This window comes from Dryas octopetala, chromosome 1 (assembly GCF_963921425.1).
Source record: "Dryas octopetala chromosome 1, drDryOcto1.1, whole genome shotgun sequence".
In the NCBI taxonomy this organism is placed as follows: Eukaryota; Viridiplantae; Streptophyta; class Magnoliopsida; order Rosales; family Rosaceae; genus Dryas; species Dryas octopetala.
Genome location: NC_141366.1, coordinates 4,216,572 through 4,232,620, shown reverse-complemented (window position 1 = coordinate 4,232,620; position 16,049 = coordinate 4,216,572). Strand labels below are relative to the sequence as shown.

At 36.1% G+C, this 16,049-nt stretch overlaps 2 protein-coding genes and 2 non-coding genes across 5 annotated transcripts; 2 read left to right on the top strand and 2 right to left on the bottom strand.

Moving 5' to 3' along the window:
• Positions 1-628: 628 nt before the first annotated feature.
• LOC147296681 (putative leucine-rich repeat receptor-like protein kinase At2g19210) lies at positions 629-4,230 on the top strand. The gene is made up of 9 exons (XM_086229531.1): positions 629-692; positions 1,258-1,783; positions 1,874-2,355; positions 2,666-2,798; positions 2,897-2,965; positions 3,091-3,162; positions 3,258-3,329; positions 3,598-3,815; positions 4,073-4,230. The coding sequence occupies exons 1-9, from the start codon at positions 629-631 to the stop codon at positions 4,228-4,230; spliced, it is 1,794 nt and encodes a 597-aa protein (XP_086085657.1).
• Positions 4,231-7,997: 3,767 nt separating this feature from the next.
• Positions 7,998-8,070, bottom strand: TRNAR-CCG (transfer RNA arginine (anticodon CCG)). The gene has a single exon. It is a non-coding gene; the product is annotated as a tRNA-Arg (tRNA).
• An 807-nt stretch (positions 8,071-8,877) lies between these two features.
• Positions 8,878-15,777, bottom strand: LOC147296678 (NOT2 / NOT3 / NOT5 family). 2 transcript variants are annotated; one of them, XM_086229713.1, is made up of 15 exons: positions 15,630-15,777; positions 14,315-14,439; positions 13,516-13,621; positions 13,267-13,445; positions 13,057-13,105; positions 12,724-12,942; positions 12,020-12,226; positions 11,838-11,939; positions 10,969-11,057; positions 10,662-10,850; positions 9,881-10,306; positions 9,725-9,777; positions 9,601-9,642; positions 9,189-9,333; positions 8,878-9,089 (listed from the first exon to the last, which is right to left on the bottom strand). In XM_086229713.1, exons 2-15 carry the CDS (start codon positions 14,330-14,332, stop codon positions 9,030-9,032), a joined length of 1,884 nt encoding a protein of 627 aa, XP_086085839.1. In that variant the 5' UTR covers positions 14,333-14,439; positions 15,630-15,777; the 3' UTR covers positions 8,878-9,029. The 2 variants fall into 2 exon arrangements, with proteins under 2 accessions (XP_086085839.1, XP_086085838.1); XM_086229712.1 differs by having other exon boundaries at positions 12,724-13,105.
• Positions 13,516-13,593, top strand: LOC147296679 (small nucleolar RNA snoR35). Its single transcript, XR_015120105.1, has one exon. It is a non-coding gene; the product is annotated as a small nucleolar RNA snoR35 (small nucleolar RNA).
• Positions 15,778-16,049: the final 272 nt, after the last annotated feature.

Below are 16,049 nucleotides of genomic sequence, written 5' to 3'. Positions count from 1 at the left end.
ATCTCCATCCAAAATGTCGTCGCTAGCTAGCTGGGTCTTTACTCCTCAGAATAAAACTTGCTTAGCTCATAAGGTCAGCTTCTCTCTCCTTGGTCAGAAAATCATCAGCAGCCGTTGATTTTGACTACTAGCTTCCTGGTTTCTAATAATAAACCTTAGCCATAGAGATCAGTTCGAATGCAAAATTAATGAGAGCTGTAATTAAAGTCAAAGTCAACAGAGGAGGTATCCGGTGGGTTGAGGCCCAGGAGCTTAATTTCTGGTCTCAAATCGATTGGTGCTTGTCCTTTGAATGAATAACACTCTTGTAACTTTATTGGCTCTAGTCTTAATATTTGTTCAGTCTCACGTGAACTCGAGCTCACCTGATCACCACTAAAAAGGAGAAGAGATTTCCACCCGACCCGAATCCTTAACACATGCCCATTATATAAGGGTCAGCAACCCTAACACATGGCCACATGCTATTGCTTTATTAGCCAGGACCAAATTTCACTAGTCAAAGCCCACTACATGCATAAGGGTCAGAACCCACAGTAGTCTATAACTCTATAAATAGGAAAAGCTTATCGTATATGCGTACTTACTATATGTGCCTCTCCATTAATTCGTAAGTGCTCAGCTCACCATGGCTGCCTCCATGCCATTCTTACTCCTCCTAGCTCTAGCTCTATCATCTGCTTCCGCTAATTGTGAGTCAACTAAGTACGCTACGTACATATCTTTGTGTAATTTTATATATTTGTATCGATATTGGTCACTTTAATTTATAGAACACATATTTCTTTCGTGTAAATTTCACATATATTATTGTGCAGTTTTGAATAAAACTATTTTAATTATCTTTATTGATTATTTTGAATCACTTATGTAATAAAAGTGGTAAGAGTGAGTCACACTTTTGCTAAAGTTGATCGATATACAACATAATCAATTAAGATGGTCTAAATAACACTATTCTGAAATTTATATTGTAAAGAATGTGATCATCATACATTTAATAAATATAACCTAGGTACTAAAATCTCATACATGTGAAATATGTGCTCAACACGTCCACCCGTATACTAGTGGGTCCCACTCTATGAGAGATGTGATAAAAAATGATTTGCAAATCCATCGATATATGTAATTCTTATAAGTAAATGTCATGATGTTTACTTATCAGTTATCACATTACTTATCAGCTATAGTAGCTAGCATGCATGCATATATGATATTCTAACTAATTACAATTTCTTCCACCATGATTTGCAGTTGTGAGCATTGATTGTGGGGCATCGGAGTCGTACACTGATGAAAACTCAATCGAATGGGTTGGAGACGAGGGCTATGTTCAAAATGGCGAGTCCCATGTGGTGCAGACCACCAATGGATCAGTGTCAACTCATGTAATGAGCACTTTGAGAGTGTTTTCAACCAGGAAAAAAAACTGTTACTTCATCAAAGCAACAAAGGGGGGACAATTTCTTGTGCGTGCAAGTTTCTTGTATGGAAACTATGACAAGAAATCAAGCCCTCCTAGCTTTGATCTTCATTTGGATGGCAACCTTTGGGGCACCATTCAGACTTCAGCAGACCAACTTTTGTATGTAGAAGTGGTGTATGTCACAAAATTCGATTCTATAAACCTGTGCCTTGCCCAAACGCAGCCTAACCAGCTTCCATTCATATCAGCAATTGAGGTCCGGAGCATGGACTTGACCATGTACGATTCTTTTGATCCCAACTTTGCCTTGGTTCAGATAAAAAGGGTTGCTTATGGTGCAACTGAAAGTATAAGGTATGCCATGCTTCACTTGCTGCTTAATTTTACATGGCAAATTTATCAAATTAGAAACTTAGAATTAGATATTAATTAATTTGGCTGCAGATCTCCAAGTGATGCATATGATCGGATTTGGGAGCCAGAGGAAATTGGCAATGGACTCGTGAAGCTCACAAGTGATGCCGAAACCATAGACACCAGTAGTGTCGTTGATGACCCTCCCATAACTGTTTTGCAAAATGCAGTAACAACAACCTCAGTTAAATCCGAAATGCTCCTCAACGCTGGTCTTTCAAGCGATGAAGTCCCCATTTACATCACCATGTTCTTCTCCGAGGTGACTCAACTGGATCCGACCACCGACATCAGATCCTTTGAAATATACATTGATGGCAAGTCTGAGTCCGACACCATTGTCCCTCTCTATGGAGGTGTCAACGAACTGGTCTTTACCAACATCACTGTTTCTTCAAAGACTCAATTCTCTTTGCTGGCCACCTCTGATTCCACGCTGCCTCCTATAATCAACGCCATGGAAGTTTACGTCGTTGCTGGTCCACTAACAGATGGAACAAATACTAAAGATGGTTTGCTAATCATGTCCTTCTAATTCTGTATATAATATATATATATATCACTTTTATAAATAATTAGGAAAACTTCTAAAACGTACGGACATTCGGATAATGGGAGAGCATTCAAATGTTAATTTGATCGTTTAAATACTTTCTTAATTAATATCTGAGTTCTGAATATCCGTTGATCATTAGTTGAATATATGATCCACATTCATGGTTATATTAAAAAAATTAGTCAGTATAAGAGTACTGTTTCTGGTTATTAGATTAGGAATATTAATAATTATCTTTGTTGATTACTTTGCTTTTGCTATCTCAGTGGAGGGATTAGCTGCGTTGCAAGTGAAGTTCGGTAGATTACAGGAATGGACTGGTGACCCATGCCTCCCCTCCCCATTTACCTGGGATTGGGTCAATTGTAGTACTGGTGACATACCCCGCGTTACAGCACTGTAATTATTATTTCTTTTTTGGTATCTCAATAATTATTTTTTATTTCAATTTCTTAATTATAAATTAAGTAAATATGTAATGCATTTGGAATTTTCAGGTATCTGGGTGGCTTTGGACTCTCTGGGCAACTTCCGGACTTCAGCTCCATGGATGCTCTTATGACAATGTAAGTTGTACAGGAAAATAGAAAATTAATTATAAGTATATATGTAAACTAATGGACCTATTATTATTATTATTATTATTATTATTATGTAGTTTGGCTCTAACCATGTCACCTTTGAATTGCAGAGACTTGCACAATAACAGCTTGAGTGGATCCATTCCTAATTTTCTGGGCACCTTAACCAATCTAAAAGAATTGTAAGATTTTCCCAGAAAATGTCTCCTAGCTGGCATTTAAGTTTCTAATTACTATATAATTATTAACCAGAAATTTTGTACTCTGATCATTATAGGAATTTAGCAGATAACAAACTCAGTGGAGCCATACCCACCTCAATTTCAAAGAACAAGAAGCTGAAGTTAGAGTAAGTATAAGCTAGATAAGTATGCATCCTAATTGGGTACATATATATATCTTTTTCTCCTTCTTCTTTGCTTTGCTTCTTTGCCCTTCTGTTCACAATTTTGTATTCCACGATTCCGTGAATTTGTTTATAACTTTTTTCTCATAATATGTATATGAATTTTATTGTACAAAAGTGAATTACACGTACATACAAATAACTAAATAAGAATATCATATGACTATCAAAATTTCTAACCTTTTTTTTTTTTCGGTTTATGGGGATAAAGGGTGTCAGGCAATCCGAATGTGTGTCCCTCCTGTAAGACAACTGATAACACTCGAGATCCGTCTGTGGTGGTCACCAAGAAGAAAATCAACAAGGTGGCATTAATTATTGTAATAGCAGTTCCAACTTTTGTTCTCTTCTGGGTTATTGTGGGAGTCTGCATCTGTATAATAAGTTGTAACAAAAGAAGAGCAATGGCCATCTCAGCAATGAATGCAGGTCAGCATACAATCTAATTTTAAACAACAATACTACATTTACCATATTTAGTACGTAATCACATCTATTCTGAAATGTTTTTTTGTCATATTGTTAATCTAGATTATTGATTAAGTAAATAAGTGGGTTTCTTGTATATAAAAAGATGTAGTTAGCAATGAATGTGGTAAAGATAATTTATTTTAAATTTTTAATTAATTGGGGCCTTGTTGGTTTTTGAAAGTTTATAACTATGACATGTTTTTTGTGCATTTTAGGACAAAATGGAACAGGCAACATGCCTAATGGCGCACCACAAATGGGGGGTAAATATGGAGAGGCTGTGACGAATCAGTTGGAGATCAACATGCAGGAGCAAAGAACCCCTCATCATCAAAGAGATCAACAAGAGGACGAAAGGCCACTGCACTATTGAGTCACTCACACTCTGTTTATAGCTCAATTTCTGAGCCCACAAAGTTTGTATTCGTTAATTGTGTTTATAGCTCAACTTCTAAGAAATATGGATAAAGTGCGCCTAAGCCTATCAGTACTAGGATAAACAGTTATAATTCTGATAGACCTCTTAATGGCTCTCACAACACCCAACTTACTCATTAGGTTAGTCTAGCCTCATTGAAAGACTAAGTTCAAGAGTTGTAGAGAGTGGAAGATCAAAGCCAAATTCAAGTTTATATTTATTGATCAAGGCATTCATTTTGTCTTTTTTTAAAAGTTGCTTTTATGAATCAAGGTATGTATCTACAGCTTGATTGAATTTTTGCATTAAGTTATTGTGAAAATTATTAGGTTCAAGATTTTCGCATTAACTTTACAACTTATGCCTGGAAATTTTTATTTCCTATTTTTCAACTTTTTTTTATAATTATTTTAAAATAATTTATTGAGGACCATTTTAGTAATTTTGTAAACTTTAGTTGTCTTTTTTCTTTTTTGTAAACTTTAGTTGTCTAAATATCTCTATCTTATAAGATATTGAAGCTATCAGACAAAAAAAAAAAAAAGCTATCGAAGCTCGACCCCGGCCCAAGCCCAATAAAACTACGAGATCCACCTACTCGCCGCCACACACAATCTTTCCCTCTCCCTTCAATAACTTTTATCCCAAGGGAACAATTTCAAATTGTAAATGTCTTGATTGTACCATTTTATGAAAAGAATGTCTCAAGTCGTTTCTTAAGAATTTTAGTCCCAAGGAATACCCTAAGGAATGACTTAGAATGTCACTAGGTGCATTTTGAGGGAAAAATTGCCCTAGTGATATTCAAAGTCATGTTTTGACGGTTCCCAAGTCATATACTAGAATTTCTCAAGTCGTTCTTTAGGGCATCCGAAGTTGTTCTTTAAGAATTTCAGTTTGTAACTCGAGTGATTTTAAATGTTTATACCCATGGTGCATTTCAAATTGTAACTACTGACATTCCAAGTCCTGTCTTGACTGTTTTCCTGTCATACCCTACAGTTTCTCAAGTCGTTCCTTAAGGTATCTCAAGTCGTTCCTTAGAGCATCTTAACTCGTTCTTTAAGTAATTCAGTTTGTAACTAGAGCGATTTTAAATGGCCCTTGGTGCATTTCAATTTGTACCTAGTGACATTCAAAGTGATGTTTGACGTTTCCCAAGTTATACCTTAAAGTTTCTCAAGTTGTTCCTTAAGGCATTCTAAGTCGTTCTTTAAGAATTTCAGTTTGTAACTCGTGGAATTTTAAATATTTATACCATAGGTGCATTTTAAATTATACCTAGTAACATTTCAAGTCATGTTTTGACAGTTTCGAAGTCATACACAAGTGTTTCTCAAGTCGTTCCTTAGGGCATCCCAATTCGTTCCTTAAGAGTTTTAGTTCGTAACTCGAGAGATTTTAAATGTTTATACCCTTGGTGCATTTCAAATTGTACCCAATGACATTCCAAGTCATGTTTTGACAGTTCCCAAGTCATACCCAAGCATTTCTCAAGTCATACCTAAGCGTTTCTCAAGTCGTTCCTTAGAGCATCTGAAGTCGTTACTTAGGGCATCCTAAGTCGTTCCTTAAGAGTTTTAATTCGTAACTCGAGGGATTTTAAATGTTTATACCCATGGTGCATTCCAAATTGTACCTAATGACATTCCAAGTCATGTTTTGACGTTTCCCAAGTCATACCTTAATGTTTCTCAAGTCGTTCCTTAGAGCATCCCAAGTCGTTCCTTAAGAATTTCAATTCGTAACTCGAAAGATTTTAAATGTTTATACCCTAGATGCATTTCAATTCCAAGGCATGTTTTGACAGTTCTAAAGTCATACCCAAGTGTTTCTCAAGTCGTTCCTTAGGGCATCCCAAGTCGTTCCTTAAAAATTTTAGTTCGTAACTCGAGGAATTTTAAATGTTTATTCACATGGTGTATTTCAAATTGTACTTAGTGACTTTCCAAGTCATGTTTTGACGTTTCCTAAGTCATGTTTTGACGTTTCCTAAGTAATACCTTAAAGTTTCTCAAGTCGTTCCTTCAAGTCGTTTCTTAGGGCATCTCAAGTCATTCTTTAAGAATTTCAATTCGTAACTCGAGAGATTTTAATTGTTTATTCCCTAGGTGCATTTCAAATTGTACCTAATGACATTCTAAGTCATTTTTTGACAGTTCCGAAGTCATACACAAGTGTTTCTCAAGTCGTTTTTTAGGGCATCTGGAGAAGTTGCATCAGTAACATATAGGGTCTTTGAGAAAAGGGAAAAAAAAAGGATTTTTGGTTCTTGTAAAGCTTATTTTAGTTAGTCAACTCATTGTCTAAGAAACCTAGGTTGATGGATTAAAGGTAATGAAAGAACCTACATTGATTACAACTGTTAAGTACTTGGGTTACAAATCTATGGGAAACATGGTTGGTGGGAGTATTTGCTCTGGTGGAGGCTTGTCAGGGCCTGGTCCTGTTTCTTGTCTAAATTTAAGTATAAATTGGGATCTGGAAGTTTAACTGTCCAAGGGAAGAATCTCTTGATGAGTGGTGTGCTTCCACAAGGTATATGACCTTGAATTGCTGTCTATATGGAATAGCCTTAAGTGATTTTTCTATAAAACCAGTAGAAACAGCTTAGAAGTGCATTTATGTTCTGTAACGTTAGTCATTGAAAGGCTCTGGAATAATATGATTCCTTATGACATTAGTTCTTTTAAGACTATTAAACCTAAAGTTATCAATGGAACTTATATGAATTTGGTCCAAGGCTTATTAACAAATATAAAAGACGTTTCAAAAGTTGTATGGAGTCTGCCACATTGTTGTACCAGTCTGCCATATTGAGATGCATTGGTTGTTATGGCACATTCATTTGTGGCGCTGCTGCTGGATGCTGAAATGCATTTGGTTCTATCATATTTTACTTACAAAAATTTGCATTGATTACATTTTGTGGTTTCAGGGTCTCCGCAAGTAATGTCGATGCTAGGTGCTGGAGGTCCAGTTTCTCAAAGCCAAGTCGAAGTGGGAATGTCGAATGATGTGAATTCTAATGACAGTTCTCCTCTTGACATCAATGATGTCCCTCAATATACAAGTCATCCTAGTTCTGCAGGAGGGCCTCAAGGGCAATTGGGTTAGTGAGAAAGATGATGCAGTTTTGAATGTTTCCTCTTGCTCCTGTAATTGGAACCATAATATATTGCAAAATTTCAGGTTTACTACGGAAACAAGGTCTTGGTGTAAGTCCTATTGTTCAACCAAACCAAGAGTTCAACATCCACAACGACCATTTTCCAGCTTTACCGGCATTTAGAGGTGCGATGTATTCAACTTTTCTTATAATTTGTTTTATGGTAATTGTTAGTCCTACTTTCTATCATGTGGTACTCTGCATTATATTTGTTTTTCTAAAACCATTTTTCACCTCCAATCTAATCCAGGAGAAAACTGGAAAGGCGGTGCCCATACGGAGAGCCAAAAACCAGTGATCATAGAGATCAGCAGGAGGAAGAAATAAGGCCACTAGAGTATTCACACTGTGTCACTGTTAAAAGCTTTATGAGCCAAAATTATTTTTCAAATTTTTCAGTTGCCCAAATTATTATTCATATTTTATTCAAATATGTAATGTAAGAAAAACTTCTCCATAACTCTAACTTAAGAAGTCTATATACTCAAATTCGATAGCTACTTGGTCTCTATATTTCTCAGTTTTTTTAGTATAAAAAAATTGAGGGCGGAAACGATCACGATGGGACTCGAACCCACAATCTCCCGCTCCGGAGGCGAGCGCCTTATCCATTAGGCCACGCGATCCTGCTTTCGTTTTACAATCTATTATTTATTACAAATTTACAATACATTACATTGAAACTCACAAATACTATCAGGCTATCAGTGCTGTTGAATATAAAAGGAACAATCCACTACTGTCACTTGTCATCCACCGACCTTGCCTCCAAGGACTCAAGAATGATTTTCTTTTCTTCTATCAGATAAATGCTGACTTGAAGTTTCTATAATGCTTTTTATAGTATTTATGAGGTGTGAGCCTGTGAGGAACTGTTACCTCGATTTTTCACTTTGCACTTTGGTCCATTCCGTTAGTTACATTTGATTTTCTGCCAATTTTAGGGGTAATTTCATCTTTCTAGGTCCAAGAATAGTCACAATTCCTACCTTACCCACCCCTTACCATTTAAAAAGAAAAATTTTAAAAAATAATGACCCACTTCATTATCTTCCTCCTCCCGATGCTTCCCCTTCCTCCCTCGGCCATGCCTGGCAGATCTGCCATGGCTTTCCCACTCCCACTCAGCTACATCCCTATTCCACCCTCATCAAAAGCGACCGAAAGAATGCCTGGGGAAGACATTATCTAGCAGAATTGGAAGTGATGGCCAACTTGCACCATGAGTTTCTGAAGAAAATCGGCTCATCAATGGAGAAACAGTTGCCATTGGAGAGCAATTGGTCCTTTTGCATTCTATGATTGATGAGGGCATTGACCCATTGGAGAGATTGTGATAAATTAGGGCTTGAAGGTACTTGAAACAGTTGCCACACTAGCAGTTTAATTGGTTTGTAATTTTGTATTGTCCCAAATTTTGGTAAAATAAATGGTATGACTGAATTAGCTGAACGCTACTACAAGATTGGTAAGACAATTTCTTACAATTGCCAAATTGAAGGAACATTGAAGCGGCAAACTGATTTCCGTTCTAATGAATCAAATCCATAAACTGAAACTTTACATTCTAAATAGAAAGTAAATGTCAATGCTGTGGCAAGGGCGGTCTCTTCTCCAACATCTCGTAATGCACGACAAAATTATCCTGCACCAAAATATAGGTTCAGCACAGCGGACTAAAATTTGTCACCACTTGAGACAAATTAGGATACAATACACGGATTATGAATCAATTTGTTCAAACCTTTCGGATTGTTTCGAATGTGCTAGGATCAAAACAGTGATAAGATCCTCGTTCATAATTGTTTGTCTTGACGAGTGGCTCCATGTTGGGGACCCTCATGAACCATAGATGGTGCTCTTTGTGATAAAACCAAGTTCTATTATAACTGCCAACAAGCCACACTACTCTTAGCACACACCACACATGCCTTGTAGATATATATTGCAGAACATAAAACACTCTACACCATTACTTTAAAAAGGAGCACACGGGATTTTTTAACATATGATTCCACAGCATTGTGGGAGGTAAAAAATACTACTAGCTTTTAAATAGAAAACTCATGGGATTATTTTATTTTATTTTTATATAATGAATGAGGTAAATCCATAGCAGGACAATAAAACAAATTTATAAACAAATGAAAGCTTACAGTTCATTTGCAGCATATAATTGGGCTTCATCTTTAGGCATGCTGCAAAACACAAAATAATGATTCAGTGAATTCAATATTTTAAAGAGGAAAAGAATGTGAAAAGAGGTCCAATAGGAAGCACCTGTAAAAGATATAAAACAACGTTTCCACTGAGAACTTCGAAAAATACCCTTGCTGCAGCCACCCAAAATGATATCAGATAGGGAGAATATACAGGAAAAAAAATAATAATTTTTAACAAAATAATAATTACAAAAAAAAAAAAAAGGAAGCTCACATGTAGTGTAGGCGGGTGTTTAGCATAATAACATTGTGGAACACTAAATTCTGGATCACCCTTAGCTGGCTCATCAGACCATGGGGAGCCAAAAGTCTTGTGCAGATTTTCTGTTGAATTCAAGTTTAACCCAAGCGTTGTCAAATCAATTCCAAGCGCAAGGGATGTCAGATCAGGATCACTCATCCTTATCACACTTAGCAATCCAAGCAAGCCAAATGGGTCTGGAGCAGATTGCGCTGTCTGCATTGATTTCATTCCCTGATCCCTAAATGATTGATTGACAGCTGACATCTGTTGCAGGCGAAACTGGGACTGATTTTGATGTTGTTGATACTGCTGGATAAGCTGGTCATAAGAACCCATTCCAGAAACTGTATTTGCAGAATTTAGAGGTCTTAATCCAATGCCAGGAGGTCCACTCGTCTGAACCAAACACGTTAAAATATTAGATCGTACAATTACTCAAAACTGTTAAAAAAGGCATAAAACTCATGAATTTCCAATGTGAGGATGTAAAACCATTTATCAGTTCTGCTTTATTAGAATTGACTTATTTGGACCAGAATATCATTTTGAATCAGTTCACTTTTGATAACGAAAACAGATTAAATTTTACAACAATTCTTATAACTGGACCTTCTAAAAGAAATTTTCTATAGATGCACCACCTCCATTCGTATCAACATTTGTGATCCAAGTATAAAAAAATCCCCACTACAATCTATAGCCTGTAGACTTAACACATTATAACAACTGTTCTGGAACCAAACAAGCACACCTGTGAGTGATAGGTTGAATGTGATGTTGGGAACATGTCTGAACCATGCAAATGGAGAAGATCCTGATTGTTTACTTGCGAAAAGGAGACGCCACTACTGCTGACTGATGGAGCATGTTGTTGTTGTTGTTGCTGTGGTCGATGAGAGGAAAAAGTCCCCCCCAGGTTAAATCCTGTGGACCTTCCCATCTGCAAATCAATATGTTGAAATATAAGGGCTAACTTCTACACGTAGCACCAAGTAATTATAGATGAGAATAAAAAAATAAAACAGAAATGTTTCTTTTATTTAGAGCTTAGAACCCACTGAGAAGTGCTGAGATTGCATCATTGACACAGCATTGTCATGAAGTTGTTCTTTCTGGTGCATATCCATCCCATATTCAGAATTACCACCTGCACAAGATCTAATTATAATGTCAAAAAATACGTAAGCAAGCAACCTACCAACCTCCCTTGCTATATGATTGTTTCCTGACTATCGAGGAATAGGTATGTGCGAAGAAAACAACAGAATGAAAAGTAAAAGACATATTGAACTCTTTTAGAAAATAAAATTGATATACAACAGATTAAGATGTACATCTAATAAGATGAAATAATGTGAAAGACGAAAACTGTCTTAACCTCGTCAAATGGGGACAACTGTAGTACAGACGCACAGAACAGGAACTCTTTTCCCCCTTTTTCAGTATAATTTCCCCTAAATTATCTAGAAAATACATGGACCCCCCCTCATGTTTTCAGAAAATACTCAAATATCCCTCAGGCTTCATAGATAGCATGTCCACTCCAGTATACAACCAAAACAGAAGTTGACAAAAGAGTATGGTATTCCAAGATTTCCCCTGTTAAAGCTGTTGACTTGTTTTTTGAGTTCCAAACAAGCTATCATGTATATTCTTTAGCTTTTCACAAGACATAACAGTATTTATGCACAAGATATTTGTATAACACGTATAATAAAATTATATATAATCAGAAAAACAAAAATTAACATTCAGATTTTTCCCTCCACCACCACAAACTCATCATAACATTAGACACCCACTTCATAGCTTTCTCCTGGATTAGATTGGTGGTGCAAAATGGTTTAAGAAAAACAAATATAATGCAGAGTAACATTACCATAAAACAAATTATATTATAATCTAATCCAAAATGAATATATCGCACCTTTAAATCCGGGTAAAGCTGGAAAATCTTCATTTTGGATGCTAAACTCTTGGTTTTGTTGAACAATAGGGCTAACACCAAGACCTTGTTTTCGTAATGAACCTGAAATTTTGCTTTATATTATATTCCAATGGCAGGAGAAAAAGGATACATTTAAAACTGCATCATCTTTCTTTACTAACCCAATTGTCCTTGGGGCCCTCCCGCAGAACTAGGACGACTTGTTAATTGAGGGAAATCATTGATGTCAAAAGGAGAACTGTCATTAGAATTCACATCATTCAACATGCCCATAGAGCTTAAATTATTCACTTGGACATGGCTTTGAGAAAGTGGACCTCCAGCAGTAGGATAAGAATTTCCTAGCATTGAAATTACCTGCGGCGACCCTGAAACAAGAAAATGCAAACTATGAAAAGGAAGATTTTATAGTGAAATGTAATGGAAAAATCAAGCAAATGCATTTCAGCACCCAGCACTGCCACAAATGCATGTGCCATAATAACCAATACATCTCAATATAATTTTTTTGGACTGATATTTGAACCCAAAAAATAATGCACTATAGCCAAAATGTGGTTCAAAAATTTGACAGACTCCACACAAGTTCTAGAACGTCTGATGATATTTGCAACAATTACCAAAGTAATAAGCCAAAAAAAAAACCCATCATATCTTTCTAGAACCAAAGGCAAATCAGTTCCATTGATAACTTCAGTTCTAAAAGTCTTAAAGAACTAATGCAATAAGGAAGCATAAATTCCAGAACCTATCAATGACTAATGTTACAGAACATAAATACACTTGTAAGCTGATTCTATTGGAATTAAAAAAATAATAATCACTTACGAAAATTCCATATACACAGCAATTCAAGCTAATATACCTTGTGGAAGCACACCACTCATCAGGCGATTCTGCCCTTGGACAGTTAAACTTCCAGAACCACTATTTGCACTTAAATTTAGACGAGAAGCAAGGCCAGGCACCGACAAGCCTCCACCAGAGCTAATACTCCTCCCAATGTTGCCCCCACCAACCATGTTTCCCATAGAACTTGTAATCCGAGGACCTGCATTTCCCAAAATTGGGGACACTCCCAATCCTGGAACAGCATTGCGGTTACCAATTGCAGCAGATGTAGGGAGAATCCCAGGAATAGAACCGCCAATTCCATTTGTGCTACTACTAAATCCAGGGTTTCCTACAACACTTATACCTCCTCTATTAGTGACTCCTGAATGTCCATGAGAGCTTCCATGAGATAACTGCAAAACAGAGTTTTTGTTAAGGAAAATAAAAATGCAATGAAGTAGAGTATTGAATAACAATCAAAATCGAGAGAGAGAGAGAGAGAGAGAGACGCGTTAATTAATTCTGGCAATATTCTCAAGCTACATTTACCGTATGATATACATATTACATGTACCTGAGACAGAGCAACAGGAAGATTATTTGATGCAAATCGTCCACCAGAAAGGCTTCCAGTTGGTTGTTGGACTCCACCAGTAGGAACATTATTTAATGTTGAGTTTCTTGATGTTAATGTACCTGGCATGTTGGGAACATTGAAGCTCCCATGAATGTTATGCAATCCCTGAATAGATCCTGCAGAAAGAAACTTTCAATTTCACTAATTTTGAAATTTACATAAGAACCTTCAGCAATAGTAACCCACCTGTGTGATGAAAAACAGGAGATGCGGCACCAGACTGACCAGAGAAAGATGTAGCAAATCGCCCAGTACTGTCTGGAAGATTTGAGGCTGATCCATTTAGAGAAGACTGCAACCAAAAGCATGTCATGTTTCACATAATAAATGAACAAAGTAGTATTATATACAGAAGAAATGCAACTTTAGACCACTAGAGACTTTCTACATAATCCCTAAACATCACAACTTCATCTATAATTGTACTAAAAATGGAATGGCAAAATTTGTCACTATCTTTCTAATCAATTCCAACTAACAAAACAAAATCAAAATCAATCCCAATGCTAAATAGTTCCAAAGCACAAAATTTCTCACATATCTTCCAAAAACTTAATACTCCATCATGCAAAACATACTAGCTCTAAAAAAGAGACATACACGAAATGAGCACATTTAGAAACAAAAAATTTCACAATCATTGACAACCAATAAAAATGTAACATTAGTGAAATAAAAAATAAAAAACAAATAATTCAGTACATGCAAAGAAAGCTCTAATCCAAAAAGAGCATCTCCCAGCAATGTTAAACTTATTTTATTAAAAAAAATAACTAAAACCAGAAAAGCTACAAGAACAAACATCTACGACACATTTCTCTCAAAAAAAAAAAAATCCGACAACTCCCTCACTAAGCAGTCTAAAACATTATATAACTAGACCTATTTGTTGGATAACAACTACAAATTGAGTCAAGAAAACATTCATAATATCATAGTCAAGAACTTGCTACTTCAAAGAAGTTATGTGGACAAAAGACGGTACATTAAGTAACCCCGACATTGCATGAGCATCAAAAAGTCATGCAAAAAATCATTCGTTGCTGAAATAGCCCTTCCTTGTAAGAACGACTTGATAAAGCTTTTCTCTGTGAACAATTAACCTACAGCCTGCAAAGGACAACGTGATTGTAAGAGATGAGACTGAAGACCAAAGAGAATCAATAATTTAGTACTAACAATTACTAAAAGATACCAAATCCAACACACACTGACAAAGAGACTTTACATTGGTATAATAGTTGTAATAAAAATCATAGGGGTTTTTGGGTTCTTTCTTTACCTTAAAACTCCATCAACCTAGGTTTCTTAGACAAAAGTTGACTAACTAAAGTCAGCCTTATAGAAACCTAAGATATTTTAATTTTTCTTTTTTTCCAAGACCCTATATGCTACTAACGCAAATTCTCCGGGAGAAAAATGTAGGCCAAATTTTGATTGAACTATGCACTTCCCATATGAAAATTAGACTACTACTTAAAATAAAGGGATGTGCCAAAAATACAACTAAAACAACATAACAAATTATGAAATAGAACTAAATATATATGGGATGGTCTTTTTACTTACTGCATCAAGTTCCATCAAATCAGAAAATAAGCTATAAAATATTTTAAAGAAGAACAATACCGAAGCTGCAGATAACAGAGTTCTTAAACAACTTTCTGATGATTTCCTCAGACTTAACCACCAGTTTTACATTTTTAAATGCAAGTACTCACTATAAGCAAATTTCACAAAACATCAACCATTTCAACATCAGAACACAATATAGCACTGTAGTATAATTTGCTTCACCATGATTAACTCATCCAAATTCAAGGTTATCCGTAAACTAATCCCAATTTTGGTTACTAAAAGTTCATAGAGAACCAACAATTTAGGAGTTGAATTTTATTTTCCTGAGACTTACAATGAACGAAAGAAAGATATCCACGCCATAATTTGGCTTGGTCGAGGTAAGCTATAAATTCGAAGGAATACAAAACTCACATAAAGCATAAATTACTACTCTTAAGTTTTTATTTCCCAGATTTTCACAACCAAATAAAATGTGCAACGCACAGTCTCAGTCATGTTGATATTAAAATCTTAAAAATCAAAAACCTCTTCCGAACACCCTAAAGAGAGAACCATATTCGATACGGAACCAAAACCTAAATTGGTTCACAGTAGCAGGGACAAGGATACATAAAAACAAACACAAACTCAGAGCGATGCGGATCGAACTCGGAATGAGTCGGGATCGAGTCCGACTCAGAGGGAGAGTGAGAGTCGCTGAAAGAAAGAGTGAGGAGTACCTGAGGAGTAGATCAGCGATAGCGAGGGATGGTTCTGAGTCAAAGAGCGAGTTTGATTGCCCTAAAGAGAGAGCGAGAGCGTGAGACAGAAAATAAGGATTTTCGATGATAAAAGTAATTGAAGGGATGGAGAAAAGATTGTATGCGGCGGCGAGTAGGTGTAAATTCAGTGGGCCGCTCTATCTGACCTAATGATGGGTTGACCTATTGGATCTGCCGGTTTGGTTGGGTTTGGGCTCGGGTGGAGCTTCGTAAAAAGGGGTATCATATAATTTGATTCAAGATTGAATGTTAATTTCAACTGTTTGTATTGGCCAAACGCAAAATTTCAAATGTCTACAATCCTATCTGAAAAGTTTCCAGGCCATTAATTAACCCAAAAAAATTTGAACAATGTTCGGGTCCTCGTGTGTCCTTATA

Bases quoted from the DNA above. Each gene is read 5' to 3' on its own strand.
- LOC147296678 (XM_086229712.1), bottom strand. The intron at 11,940-12,019 runs GTTAGTAAAGAA...GCAAAATTTCAG, and splicing joins AGGGCCCCAAGGACAATTGG to GTTCATTACGAAAACAAGGT. The intron at 11,058-11,837 runs GTGCGATATATT...GATCTTGTGCAG, and splicing joins AGCTTTACCCGGATTTAAAG to GTGGTAATTCTGAATATGGG.
- LOC147296681 (XM_086229531.1), top strand. From the start codon at position 629: ATGGCTGCCTCCATGCCATTCTTACTCCTCCTAGCTCTAGCTCTATCA. The intron at 1,784-1,873 runs GTATGCCATGCT...ATTTGGCTGCAG, and splicing joins GGTGCAACTGAAAGTATAAG to ATCTCCAAGTGATGCATATG. The intron at 2,356-2,665 runs GTTTGCTAATCA...TTGCTATCTCAG, and splicing joins TGGAACAAATACTAAAGATG to TGGAGGGATTAGCTGCGTTG.